At 35.4% G+C, this 13,906-nt stretch overlaps 1 protein-coding gene across 2 annotated transcripts in view; it reads left to right on the top strand.

Moving 5' to 3' along the window:
* The window catches only part of UBE2Q2 (ubiquitin conjugating enzyme E2 Q2), a 61,776-nt gene extending 47,870 nt beyond the window's left edge, over positions 1-13,906 (top strand). The window contains exons 10-13 of one of the 2 annotated variants that reach the window (XM_028092679.2): positions 4,828-4,876; positions 5,330-5,425; positions 10,129-10,195; positions 12,257-13,906. In XM_028092679.2, the coding sequence (XP_027948480.1) occupies positions 4,828-4,876; positions 5,330-5,425; positions 10,129-10,195; positions 12,257-12,288 (244 nt within the window). In that variant the 3' untranslated portion in view covers positions 12,289-13,906. The remainder of the gene's footprint in view (positions 1-4,827; positions 4,877-5,329; positions 5,426-10,128; positions 10,196-12,256) is intronic. The other variant, XM_028092680.2, reaches the window with a different exon arrangement.

Here is a 13,906-nt window from a genome sequence, read left to right as displayed (position 1 = left end):
TTCTGCTATTTCATTACTAGTGTATGGAAGCGCAACTTTTTTTTTTTATATCTTGTGTCTTGCAGAAAGCTTTTAGCTTTGATGAGGTTCAATTTATAGATGTTTTTCCTTTTGTGGATTATGCTTTTAGTGTCAAATTTAAGAACTCTTTGCTTTGTCCTAGATCCTGAAGATTTTTTCCTGTTTTGTGTTCTCTCAAAGTTCTGTAGTTTTACATTTTACAGGTAATTCTGTGAATCATTTTGAGTTACCTTTTGTATAAGATACGAGATTTAGGTCAGAGAGTTTTGCCTAATGGTCCAATTACTCTAGCAGTAGTTGTTGAAAAGGCTCCCATGGCTTTCAAAATATCTTCTGGTCAGTGACTCCCAGGTTTTGTATCTTATGTTTTTATGTCTTCTCTGCTCCCAGTATCTACCTGCCTTCTTGACATGTCTACTTGAATGTAGGCATCTCCAGCTCTATAGCATGAAAACTTGAAATCTTCTTCTTTCCAGTCTCCTTTCCCGGTGTTCCCCATCTCAGTTATTGAACATAGGAGTTTTCCTTTATACCTTCTTTCCCACATCTGGTCCTCTAATTCTCCTTCTCAGAGAGTTCCCAGATCCAGTTACTTGTCTCCATTTCTGTTGCGGCTATCATCAGTTCTCACGTGGACCATTTCAGAGGATTTCTGACCGGACTCCTGCTTGTGTTCCTTCCCTCATGTAAGCTTTTAAAGTGATCTTTTATAAATGTGTGTTTGATTATGTTGCTCTCCTGCTTATACTCTTCCATGTCTTTTCATTGCTCTTACAGGTTGGTGCTCTTACCATATTCTACAAGCTCTCTGTGATCTTGCCCTTGGCTTCCTCTCTAATCCTCTTGTACCACACTTCTCCTGTCAAAGCTGGTGCCCCACTGAATGTCTTTCAGCCCCCAGTACCCAGCAAACTCTTTTTTTCCTTATAACCTTTCTTAAACAGACAATCCTCTGCCTGGGAGGTTACTCCCACCCACACTTTTAACTCCAACAAATCTCAACTTGTGCATTACTCGTACAGATGCTATTCCTGACTACCACATTTTTAAAAAGGGTTCCCCCCCCACCGGGTTATTCCTTCTCCTAGAACTCTGGGTCCCCCTTCCCTACTTTGTATTATTTGTTTAACATCTATAATCTTAACTAGATGGTAAACATCATGAAGCACAGGGTCCTGTCAGTTTTCTTCAGTGTATACTTTGCCTGGCTCAGTGTGTAGTATATATATGTGCAGTAAATATTTGTGAGTCAATGAACGAGGGGGAATTACAGTAAATTAGCAAGATATAGACAATTTAGGGTAATCTGCAATTCCCAGTCTTGTTTTATTATTTTTTTTTATAAATTTTTTTGGATTTAATTATTTGAGAGAGAGCCAGTGCACAAGTGGGGGGAGGAGCAGAGGGACAAGCAGACTCACTGCTCAGTCCCAGGACCCTGAGATCATGACCTGAGCCAAAGTCAGACGTTTAACTGACTAAACCACCCAGGCACCCACCACCAAGGCTTGGTATTTTTATGAGCTATTTTAATGAGCCATCAGTACTTGTCTATTTTTCTGGCTTAGTCCAGATCAGAGTATAGTAACTTGAGAATCATAAAGATTATTTCTTTTTTAGCTCATTAGTACATTTTGAGCGGCTATTTGTAGGCAACTAAAAATGCTTTCTTTATTGGTTGATGTAATATGAATTATTATTTGTGCCCCATTCATCCATGAAGAGAATATTTCTACTTCTAGATGACCATGGATTGTTTCTGTCTGTATTAAGGGAACATGTCCTTAATAGTCTGGTTTTAAGTGCCAGCATTTTCTCTTTATTTCTATCTAAAAGTTCTGTTCTTACAGTCTATAGTTTATTTCCTTACCTCAAGAAAGGGAGGGTCTTGACTGTTTTACATGGCCTATGTAAGCTTTCCCCCTTTTTATTTTCTAATGTGATTATTGTCAACAATTTGGCCATAATATAAAACTTTTAACATTTCCCATCTCTTTTTGGGATCACTTACTCATGTTGTATAAACACTTTAGTACTGATAAATGGTTTCTCTTGCCCCCTCATCTGTGCAATTTAAGTGATCGTTCTAGCTTGTGGATGGGGAGGTTAGCTAGCAAACATTATTGCCAGAATTTTCTAGTATAACGAAAATTATGAATTGCCTAAAGAGGCTAAGCTTTAGGATAGTGTTTTGCTATACAACTTTGGCAACTGAAGTTTTATTATTATTTTTTTTGCTTTGGTTGGGTGTTTTTGGTTTTTTGGGGTTTTTTTTTTTTTTTTGGTTTTTGTTTTGTTTTTCTTAAAGATGTTATTTTTAAGTAGTCTCTACACCCAGCACTGGGCTTAAACTCATAGCCCCAGGATCAAGAGTCACACACTTCACCAACTGAGCCAGCCAGGTACCTAACAACTGAAGTTTTTGTTTGTTTTTTAAGCAGGAGGGGAAGAATGAAGGAGGGGAAATCAGAGGGGGAGACGAACCATGAGAGACTATGGACTCTGAAAAACAAACTGAGGGTTCTAGAGGGGAGAGGGTGGGGGAATGGGTTAGCCTGGTGATAGGTATCAAAGAGGGCACTTTCTGCATGGAGCACTGGGTATTATACGCAAACAATGAATCATGGAACACTACCATCAAAAACTAATGATGTAATGTATGGTGATTAACATAACATAATTAAAAAAAAGAAAATATTACTATGCCGGTGTATGTGGCATATTATCCTTAAATGATCTTTGGATTTTTTTTTTTTTTTACTATCCTTGAATTGTCTCAATATTTAGCAGGAACTATTTGTTTGGAGGCAAAGAGCAATAAGGGTTTGGAACATATATTGGTAAAATGAATATAACTCAATGTGGAAGTAGAATCAACCACTCCTTTTGGGTGTACATGTTGCTAATAGCGTGTGTTAAGGAAAAGTTTACCTACCTCACTTTTTATGTAGGTACTAGAACTGTTTCTTTTGTTTAGACATCCAACAAACATTTGTGTAGTTATGGCCTTTTAGAAATGTACTTTCTTTTGGCCCGTGAGTACAAAAACTTGCCTTCTTCACCTGAAAGACTCTCTACCCCCAGAATGAAGAGTGGAGTGCTAAAAAGAAAGGTGGCAGTTAGATAATTGGAAACTCGGGCTGGTCTACAAAACTCCTTTTCTTAAGATCAGTCCCTGAGCCCCTGTCTGTATTTAGCATTTCTGAAGTATAAGGATCAAGAATAGTGTTGACTCATTAACAGATTACTAGAGTTTGAGCAGTTTGTGGAGAAACCACAATCCAAATGAAAACATGGATCTTCTAATTCTGTTAAATAAGCAAGTGCTTATTTAAAATCACTATATACAAGATCTCTTTGAGTCCAGTGGGAGATTCAAATGATTGGAGATAGATTTGTGTTTTAGAAACCTAGGAGAATATACAAAGAAGCTTAAAATTTCCTGATTCTCCACCCAAATTTAGTGTTTTGAAGTGTTTTTCTTTCCCTCCTATAAACATTAACTGTGGAAGTTCCCAGAGTTTGGTGCAGTCCAGTGTGGGAGACACTGACTTAAATTCTCCAGGATGTGGGGGGATTATTGAATAATTTCCATTATTGAATAATTTCACTATAACTAATGATAATGGTCTACAGTAGAAGTTTTTAGATTCCTTACTTTTCTGTGATTTGGTTTAGTCAACACAAAGATGCATTTGGCTAGCCAGAATGCAAAACCTACAGGCTAGAATGGTCTTGGCAAGTTTTATTGGATGAAAAGATGGCATTTGGAAGAGCAGGGAGCCAAAGGAATGTCAAGCAAGGGAAAAGGCATGGGCAAAGTCCCAGAGGACAAAAAAGTTTGTAATGGACTCGGTGTTCACTTAGATCTAATCAGACTTGTAGTCTTAGCTTATGTATTTTCAAGATTTATCAATCTGTGTTCTATAATTATCATTCCCTTGATGTTATTTTTTTTTAAAGATTTTATTTATTTATTCGACAGATAGCACAAGCAGGCAGAGTGGCAGGCAGAGGGAGAGGGAGAAGCAGGCTCTCCACTGAGCAGGGAGCCCGATGTGGGACTTGATCCCGGGACTCCGGGATCATGACCTGAGCCGAAGGCAGCCGCTTAACCGACTGTGCCACCCAGGCACCCCTCCTTGATGTTATTTTAAGGCATGATATTTCATATATTTTGAAGTTTAAAATAACATTAAAGGAGAAATGAAATTATTTTGTTTGAGAAAGGGTTAAAAGGTTGAATAATCTTGATCTAAATAAGGATTTCCTAAGAGAGATCTGGGAAATTCCCAAAAGTCTGGTTCAGAGAACAGTTCTCAGGATTGGAAAGAGAAATTGAGGAGTCCCGGAGAGAGGCTTTATGGTCATAACCATTTGATCCTCACAAAAGTATGGATAAAAGCAATTTAACCATAAAATACCATGTCCTGTTCATTATTATAAAGAGGGTAAAGTTGGTGCCATTGGCTAACATGATGGCAGAGAAATTTTCAGATGAATATAACATTCCCATTCTGTAGAATATTTAGGGCTAAGGTCCTAGTTTCTGATATCCTTAAGAGTCTTCAAGTATTCTGTTTCTAAGAACCATTATTAAAAAAAAAATTAAGACTGTAATAAGGTGATGACATTAGAATTTTTTAACTACCCTTTTAGTCCTAGAACCCTAACCACTGTTCTCATTTTTGCATGTTATCTTCTAACCTTTACTTGTATGCAAACTTCTTAGTGGTGGTCCTTTAAAAATTAAGAAGGAACATTGAGATCTAGAGAATTAAATAGGATTCCTTTTCTCTTTTTAAGGTATGTGTTGGGCGGTGGAGCACTATGTATGGAACTTCTCACAAAACAGGTTACTATTTTCTTATAGTACTCATATTTTCAATCTCAGTGGAGTGTTTTGATGATGTAAATTAGATTCTGAGTGGAAAAGCTCTGATGTAATACCACCTACTTAAAAAAACTGTTTTGAAGAGCACCTGCTTTTTATAATGAAAGGGTACTTAGGGCAAACCAATAAAATGACATTGTACTTGATGCTTAATCTATGCAAGGAGAGGTGTTCTAAGAGCAATGTTTCTATAAGGTTATAATTTGCTTATGTTTGATACTTAGAACATAGGGGTTTTTTTGTTTTTTGCTTTACGAGATTTTAGAAGCAGTCCAACTTTACCTTTTTCTCTTGTATACAGACTTCTTAACATTGTCTTGCTGTTGTCAAGCTGTTATGTGCCATTTTATTAAGTTTTCCAAAGTGGAAATCAAGAGTACCATTGTGTTTTACAGAAGTGTTTTCTTCCCTTAGGGCTGGAGCAGTGCCTACTCAATAGAATCAGTTATCATGCAAATCAATGCCACGTTAGTCAAAGGCAAAGCCAGAGTGCAGTTTGGAGCAAATAAGGTACTTTTATTAAGAAGATCACATAAATGATAATATGTATTTTCTGTTCTCTTATGAGGCTTCTTCTTATTCTTTTAGTCTTTGTTATTCTTCCTATAGGTAAGCATGTCTATAATTTTAAATCTACTGGTATGTACATACTAATAAGTTAAAAATTATATATACCTTGAAGTTTCCTGAAATTGAGATCATGTTATTATAGTTAATTCCCAGTGAGCATTTATATGCGAGGCTGTGATCCAAACTTCTCACTTGTAGGTACTATTTCAATCCTTTTACTGACCTAAGAGTAGATATAGATAGTAGTAGTTTTTTCTTTCAGGGAGAGGAGGAGGTGCTACCTGTACTACGTCTTTTATTTATAAATGAGCAAGTTTGGCAAGCCAAATGTAAGACCTTGCATAACCCTGAGATTCTCCAAGGAGGCTAAAATGCTCTCAAGTAGTTCTCATCAGAAGCAGACACAGATACTCTTCAGAGGAAAGCTTTTCTGATTTAGACCTACAGGCTTCTTAAAGGTTAAGATCAAGCAAATATGAATTCACTGAAGGATCACAAGCACACAAGTAAGCCAGCATTCATGAGAATTGGCAGAAACAATAAATGAGATATATATTCCCAAAGACTACGTTTTGGAATTATCAGACACACAGAATAAAGACTTCAGATATTAGGGTTATGAGAAAATGAATAGTTATTTGAAAAACATAATGTAAAGAAAAAGAAAAAAGGAATCCTGAAATTGATTAAGCAATGAGACCATCAGGAATAATCAGGCAAATCTGAAAAAGAATGAAATAGAATATATAGAAATGAAAAATATAATTGAAATGAGAAACAATAGATGGGTTAGGTATCAGAAGGGAGAATTAATTGATTAAAAGTAAATCAGGAGGAGGAGCAAGATGGTGGAGGAGTAGGAGACCTAAATTTCGTCTGGTCCCCGGAATTCAGCTAGATAGGTATCAAACTATTCTGAACACCTACAAACTCAACAGGAAATCGAAGAAAAGAATAGCAGCAACTCTCTGAACAGAAAAGCGACCACTTTCTGGAAGTGTGTATTTTTCTGGGGTCGTTGTTACCCTTTTAGCATTTTGTTCTCTTTTCTGTTCTCCTCTGGACAAAATGACAAGATAGAAAAACTCGCCTCAAAAAAAAGAACAAGAGGCTATACGACTGCCAGGGACCTAATCAAATACAGACATTAGTAAGATATCAGAACTAGAGTTCAGAATGATGATTATAAAGATAATAGCTGGGCTAGAAGTAAATCAGAATGTTGCACAGAAAGGAACATGGGAGTAGACCTTATGGTAGAAGTTGAGAGGTGGTGATCAGATTGAGGTCTAAAATGTCTTATTGGAACTCTAGGAGGAGATAAAAAAATTGTTTAAAAAACAAGAGAAATGGAAACCACAAAGTAAGGTGGTAAAGGCAAGTCACAAGTACAAATGGACTGAAGTTACCAGTTATTAAATTAATAAAGCAAAATCTAGCAGTTTTTAAGAAGTATGTTTACATTGTGAGGCTAGAGGGGTGCCTGGGCGGCTCAGTCGGTTGGGTGTCCACTCTCAGCTCAGGTCATGATCCCAGGGTCCTGGGGTTCGAGCCCTGTATCAGGCTTCCTGCTCAGCGAAGAGCCTGCCTCTCCCTCTCCCTCTGCCCCTCCCCCTGCTTGTGTTCTCTCTCTCTCACACACACATGCTCTCTCTCTCTCTCAAATAAATAAAATCTTTTTAAAAAAACTGTGAGGCTAAAAAAGATTGAAAAGTTTTTTGTTTTTTTTAAGGAGAGAGGATGATAAAGATAATGCCAGTATACACTTAAAAAAAAAAAGATATAGCCATATTAGTATCAAAGTAGAATTTTCAAGCGGGAAGCATTAGTGACTACTTAATGATAAAAGTCTCAACCAGGAGGATATGATAATTGTTTGCTTATTAAAATAGCATCAAAATACAGATTAAAAACCTGATAAGTAAAACTAATATAGTAATAATCGCGTGTTGACTATACTTAAAAACTGGTGAAACCACAGGAGAAATTGACCAAGTCACCATCGTAATGAGAGATTTTAATGTACCTTGTTGATGATAAGTTAAATGTGTGAAAAATGTAGACGATTTGAATAACAAATTAAGCTTGGTCAAATGGACAATTGTAGAATACTGTGCCCAGTAGTTAGGTACTACATCTTTCTGAGCATTTATGGAATATGGGGAAAAAATCATAAATTAATATTTAAAAACAACCCATAGAATTTGAATACAATGCAGTTAAGGTTAGAAGTTAGTAATGAAAAAATTAATAAAAATCCACATGAATTTGGTAATTAAACATAATTCTAAATCATGGTTAAAAAAATCATGAAATTTTTAAAATAATTAGAAATGAACCATAATGGCAATACTAAAATTTTCTTTCTGTCCCTCTTTCCTTCTCTCTCCTCTTTCTCCATCATCTCTCTCTCTCTTTGTCTGGAACATTCATGACACTAATCCTGGTCAATGAAGAAAACTTCAAATTTTGAAAGTAGAAAAAGGACAGATGTCATTCTCTGATCCTAATTAAATTAAAAACTATAATCAGAAAACAAATGTTCCTTTTGTGGAATTATGAAACTCAAACAGTCCTTAACCAGGCTTTGAAATGAAAACTGCAGAATAGCTAGAGAACAGCAATAATGAAATCACTGCATACTAGAAATTAAATGAGAGCTCAGAGGGAATACTCCTTGCTTTAAAATCCATTAAAAAAAAAAAGAATAAAAATGAACAGAGCCTCTAACTCTGTGTTAGAAAGGACAATCAAGTAAGCTGAAAGAAAGTAGAAGGAAAGGGTTAATAAGGTCAGGGAAGTAGAAAACGGAAAGGGCTAACTCCCTGTTACAGGAAAGCCTCTGCAGTGACATTCTCTTTAAACTAGAATTGAAGATCATGCTGTTGACAACAGAGAATGGGGAAGGCTAATGTTCTTATTTTTCTCTTATCTTATAGGTGGGCAGTAGGGTTAGGAAATGACTGCTTCTTGATCATTTGCAAGTTTCAGTGTATGTGTATTTTGTCATACATAATCTCTTTCTCTTGTATTTTTGTCCTTTGAACATATAGACTGACTAAACACTACTTTTCATTAACTTGGAGATAACACTATGGCATGTTTTATGTTTGTTTTTCAGATGCATTATGGGAGGGTTTTACTATTTTTAAAGAGCTCTTAGAAATTGAAAAAGGCTATACTCTAGAAAAAGTTATAAAACATCCATTTGCAGAAATAGAAATAAATGGCTTGTGAACATTTGGAGAGACACTCAGCCTCACTCAGTAATAGAAATGCAAATCAAAACCACACTATGTTCATCTTCCACCTCTGATATTGTCACAGATAACAAAGGTTTATAAGATCACTCTCGTGAAGCCGTGTAGAGGCATTCTCACATGTGGCAGGTAGGCAAGCCCATTTATACAGTCTTGTAGAGAGCTATCTTAGCAACACCTCAAGATTACAAAGGCATATATGTCTTTTGGCCCAGCAGTTCCACTCAAGGACTTTTTAACCAGTGCTTTGGAAATATTTGTGCAGGGTTGCTCACTCTAAAATTGTAACAACAAAATATTGAAAACAACCTAAATGTCCACCAATTGGGGATTAATAAAGTATTTGACTCTCCGTGCAATGGAATATTTCATGATTTAAAAAAAACAAAGATTAAGCTTTTTGCACACTGATGGGGAACAAGGTCCAAGATACATTAAGTGAGAAAAGGGGTAGAACAGTGTCTGTAGCATGCTACCTACCATTTGTTGGGAGGAAAAGCAGGGGATGGTGGCTAATAATAATAAGCTATACATGACTTTTCTTATATAATCTTAAGAGGATACAAGAAACTAATAGTAGGTAACTTGAGGAGGAAAAGGAGGAACTGGATGATTGGAGGACAGGTAGGAAGAAGAATTTTCACTCAGAATGTTTTATACATTTTTAATTCTTGTGCTGTGTGAATTTATATTAAATTCTATGACATAATGGGTGTGTACCACTATGAAGAATACTCATGATATATTGTAGGTTAAGATGTTGCTCAGTTGTACTGATAGAGACAAAATTAATCCTAAATTTGGTCCTTTAAAAGAGGATCTAAAGAGACTACCAAAAGAGGACTCCTTTAGTAATGCCTTGGTGCCACTTATGATATTTTTTAGATTTTTAACTCAAGATGGCATTGATATGCTTAATGTTACCTTATCTAAAGGTCATATTTTGTCATTTTTTTGGTGGGGTGTTTTTTTTGTTTTGTGGGGGATTTTTGTTTTTGTTTTTTGGGGGGGTTTCAGTGGAAGTTATGAGAAAGAGAGTTTGAGTTTCATTCATGTCTGAATAGCATTCTTTACCTAGATTCATCACTGCAGAGGGGCACTAGAACTATAAAGCTTTATACTTGTCCAGTAGTAAGAGGATTTATAAAACTGAACTTTGAAGCTTAAATAGATTTTTATTGTAGTACAACTTTGGTTTTGTTTAAAGTTGTAGAGAATAATGGAATTGAGAAATGAAGGTTTTAAGTGAAAATTATTTTTGAAATGGAAATATAATTCAGTTTCCTGTGTTCTTTTAAGCATAGTGGTGATGCATCCATAAATTATTTGTAATGATTTTCATCTACTTACAATTTTTATTTAAAATGTATAATTCTCTTTCAGAATCAATATAATCTAGCAAGAGCCCAACAATCCTATAATTCCATTGTACAGATACATGAGAAAAATGGTACGTTTAACTCAATAAGTATTTATTACCATTTATAGAAGTTTTATATAAGGTACTTTTGATAACTTATCCTGTTTTTGTTTTTGCTTTAATTTTTTAAAAGTACTGTTACCACAGTGAAAAAGTTTTAATTTGAGGATGCACACACTGTGCTTCATTCAGAAATCTTTGTATCCTAAATACTTGGCCTGAGAATCTGAGTCAGAGTCAAGATTTTTTAATACATTAATGAATGAATCATTTTACTCACTTGAAACGTATGGTATTAGGATAGGAGCTGAGTTAAAGGCCATTGTACAGGTGGAGTTCTTGTTGATAGTGAGTAAGTGTAATCAGGATCCTGAACCAGCTGTTTCTGAAACATCTTCAGACTACTTAATGCTTTTTGACAGTTATACACATTTATCTAAGTAAAAATAGTTCTAATTTCAGTATATATACACTTAAGAGTATTTGAGTTGTAAGTTTTAAAAACTTAAACTATCTTTCATAAACTTTATTCTACTTTAAATTTTGCTTGTATTCACAATGCATGGTTTCAGTTGTCGTCTCTAACAGTGAGGTGAATTTGGAATTAGAAGACTGATCTTTCAAGTGCCATTTGTGTTACTCACTAGCTCTGTGTTTCTGAGCAAGTCCTATTACCTCTCAGCCTCTGTTTCCTCATCTCTAAAAAGGCGAGTCTGTCTTGCCAAACTTGTGAGGAAAAAGAATAGTATATACACGTGGCACTTTATGGGCCGCCTGGGTGGCTCAGTTGGTTAAGCGACTGCCTTTGGCTCAGGTCATGATCCTGGAGTCCCTGGATCAAGTCCCGCATCGGGCTCCCTGCTCAGCAGGGAGTCTGCTTCTCCCTCTGACCCTCCCCCCATCTCATGTGCTTTCTCTCTCATTCTCTCTCTCTCTCAAATAGATAAATAAAATAAAAAAATATTAAATACATGTGGCACTTTGTAACTAAGTGCTGATAACAAGATATTCATTATAGCCATGGTAGTGAAACTGATGCTTTTTTGGGCAGAGTAAATAAATAGGAAGTAGTTTTCTTTAAGGAGACTATTTACAGTAAAGTGTTCTTTACTAGAAATGTAGTAGCTCGTGAGTTAATATTTGTGCTTTATACTCACTTTTAGTTTAATCACAAAGCAAACTCCTCACTTTTTCAGTGACTATTTCTGAAAGAATAATATTTGAAACAGTTCAAGCCTCTGAAGAAGGAAATGACAAAACTTGAGGGCAAGGCTGGGTTTTCATAATAATAATTCACAGCACACTAAATTAGTAGATCCACAGGTACCTGTATACTACTTCATAACCATGTGGATGCTCCATATTATCTTGGTATATTCATACTGTTCCAATAGCCATTTCATGCTAAGCAGTACTTCGTTTCATTAGCCTTTCTATGGAGAGCTTAGATTTTTGTTGTCTGGGAAACAATCACATTTTTTCTTTTTAATTTTTGTTGAAGCAAACATTGTAGTCAGCATTCGAAAATGTTTATGGAAATGTATTTTAGAAAGTGTGGGTGTGTATAAGTTTAGCTTTGGAGAAAGAGCAGTAGATTCAGAATAAGGAAATGGGTTCTAGGTTGGTTTTTGCTGCTAACTCTGATCCTAGGCATAGTCACTGCACTTGCTGAGATGACTTCCTCACTGGTGAAATGGTATCATTATACTACTGATAGTCCAGGTTCTTCTTATTTTAAAATGCCAACATTTTGTTTGGGGGATAGTTATTTTCAGTGAGGTTTACTTTTACGCAATTGAAATGGAAGGTAAAACCTAGCTTGTAGGCTGTTGTTCCATGCTATCATCTTTAGCTAGAAATTCGATTAGTATAGAGATCTTATGTTGAAGACTCAAGTGCAGTTTATTCATAGAAAATAACTTTATGTTGTGCACATATCAAAATGCTGTATTACCAACCCAAGTGTAAGTTTAATTTTTACAACAGGTTTAAACAAGAAAATATGAGTAGAGAAAGTAGCTAACCTTAAGTGAAATGCCATTTCTCCTAGCTGACTTAAGGTATTTTAACTTTTTTTCCATTGTGTTTCAGGCTGGTACACCCCTCCAAAGGAAGATGGCTAAATATGTTGACTGCCATATGTTTGGACCAATGTTGCTTTAAAGAAAATCTTTCCAACATGCAGACACAAGCTTTGAGTGCCCCTATAACATCAGTACCGAAGATGTTAGCTAATAGATATTTTAGTGGATAATCTGCCAATTGACATCCAGTATGAGTTACAGCCTTTTCATTTTGCTCATTTTACGTATCTTGGACTGAGCAGTGGGGCCTTTACTGTATTTTTTGTGATAAATACACATACTGGCCACTCATAATCTCTTTTTCTTGAAAAATCTGTCAAGCAGACAAGTCAGCATCAGGTTACAGAAGTTGCGACTCTGGTAACTTTCCCATATTGAGCTCATGTGTTATGAAGACTTGCAATATACTGTTCCATTTAGAGCCAATAAAAGTTTAATTGATGTTTAATATTGGTTTAGAAAATTTAAGGTCTTCTAAATCACAGCAGCTTTTTCAAGTTAAAACCCTTTTTTGATATTGCCAAAATAATGACAGGAAGCCTACTCATTAAATTGTTAAACTTTTTTATGGCTAGGTGAAGATATGAATTGTTTCCCGAAGATACGCTCTTAATTGAGTTGTATTGTACTTTTTAGGCAAAGCAAAGCAAGGCTGTGTAAATTAAGTAGTAATTTCCACTGGGGCATCAGAGTCTTGCTGGGCTGAATCTGCTTCTTGTTGGGTCAGTATTTCATATGAAGAACTGCAGTATAGAGCTTGAAGTTATTTAAAATACTAAATCATTTTATTTTACGTTTCCATTTTATTAACGGGATGTTGCAATCATTTTTAAACTAATAAACTTTTTTTTTTAAACTAATAAACTTGTAAAGTGATTGGCACAAAGACCGAATCCATGAGCAAAAGCTGCACAGTGAAGTACAAGAAGATACCTAATTTGGAGACTCTTAAAATTTTTGCTATAGTTGAACAATGGCTTTTGCACTGAAAGACTAATAGGAACTCTACATATGTTCATTCTTTTATAAAACCTGACTCAATTCAGTGTACTTCCATTTTATATTGCCTTACCTGAATCAGTCCTGTTTGGTTGGTGATAGGTTTTGTTTTTATCTACCCAAGTTTGATTTAAAAGTAAATTACAGTTAAAAAAAAAAAAAGTAAATTACAGTTATTAAGCACTTTTAAAATGAAATCCAGAAGCACATTTTCTGCACAAACAAGTTACAAAATTCAAAAGTGTTTCCTATGCATTTGCTCTTAACTTTGTAAACCACATCAGAGGAACTTGGCACTTCTGCATTATTGTGTGTGTGTAATTTCTTTTTGTTCTATTTTGGTTAAGAGGACAGTAGAAAAAGATTTTCTGGCATTTTTGTTTACTTGGTTACATTTGTATAAAGTTCTGATTGCCAGTTGCTGAGATAATAAGTGACCAGGCATTAAACTTTAAAGCATTAAAGTTCCTTAAACCTAAGGCTAAATCTTGAATACATTATTGAATTCTTTAATATCCTGATGGCTAGCAGATTGACAGCTGCACATTTGGCATGCTTTGTTTTTTGGGGGGTTTTATTTTTCATTGCAGATTTATTTGGCAATGTACAGTAAATTTTGTAAACTTGCATCAAGTTTATGAATAAAGAACCGTTTAAA

The sequence above is a fragment of the Eumetopias jubatus genome, unplaced genomic scaffold, assembly GCF_037043125.1.
Source record: "Eumetopias jubatus isolate StellerSeaLion01/CBP00866 unplaced genomic scaffold, mEumJub1_p1.0 scaffold_7, whole genome shotgun sequence".
In the NCBI taxonomy this organism is placed as follows: Eukaryota; Metazoa; Chordata; class Mammalia; order Carnivora; family Otariidae; genus Eumetopias; species Eumetopias jubatus.
The sequence above is the reverse complement of the archived record's forward strand: the minus strand, read 5'-3'. Positions and strand labels throughout refer to the sequence as shown.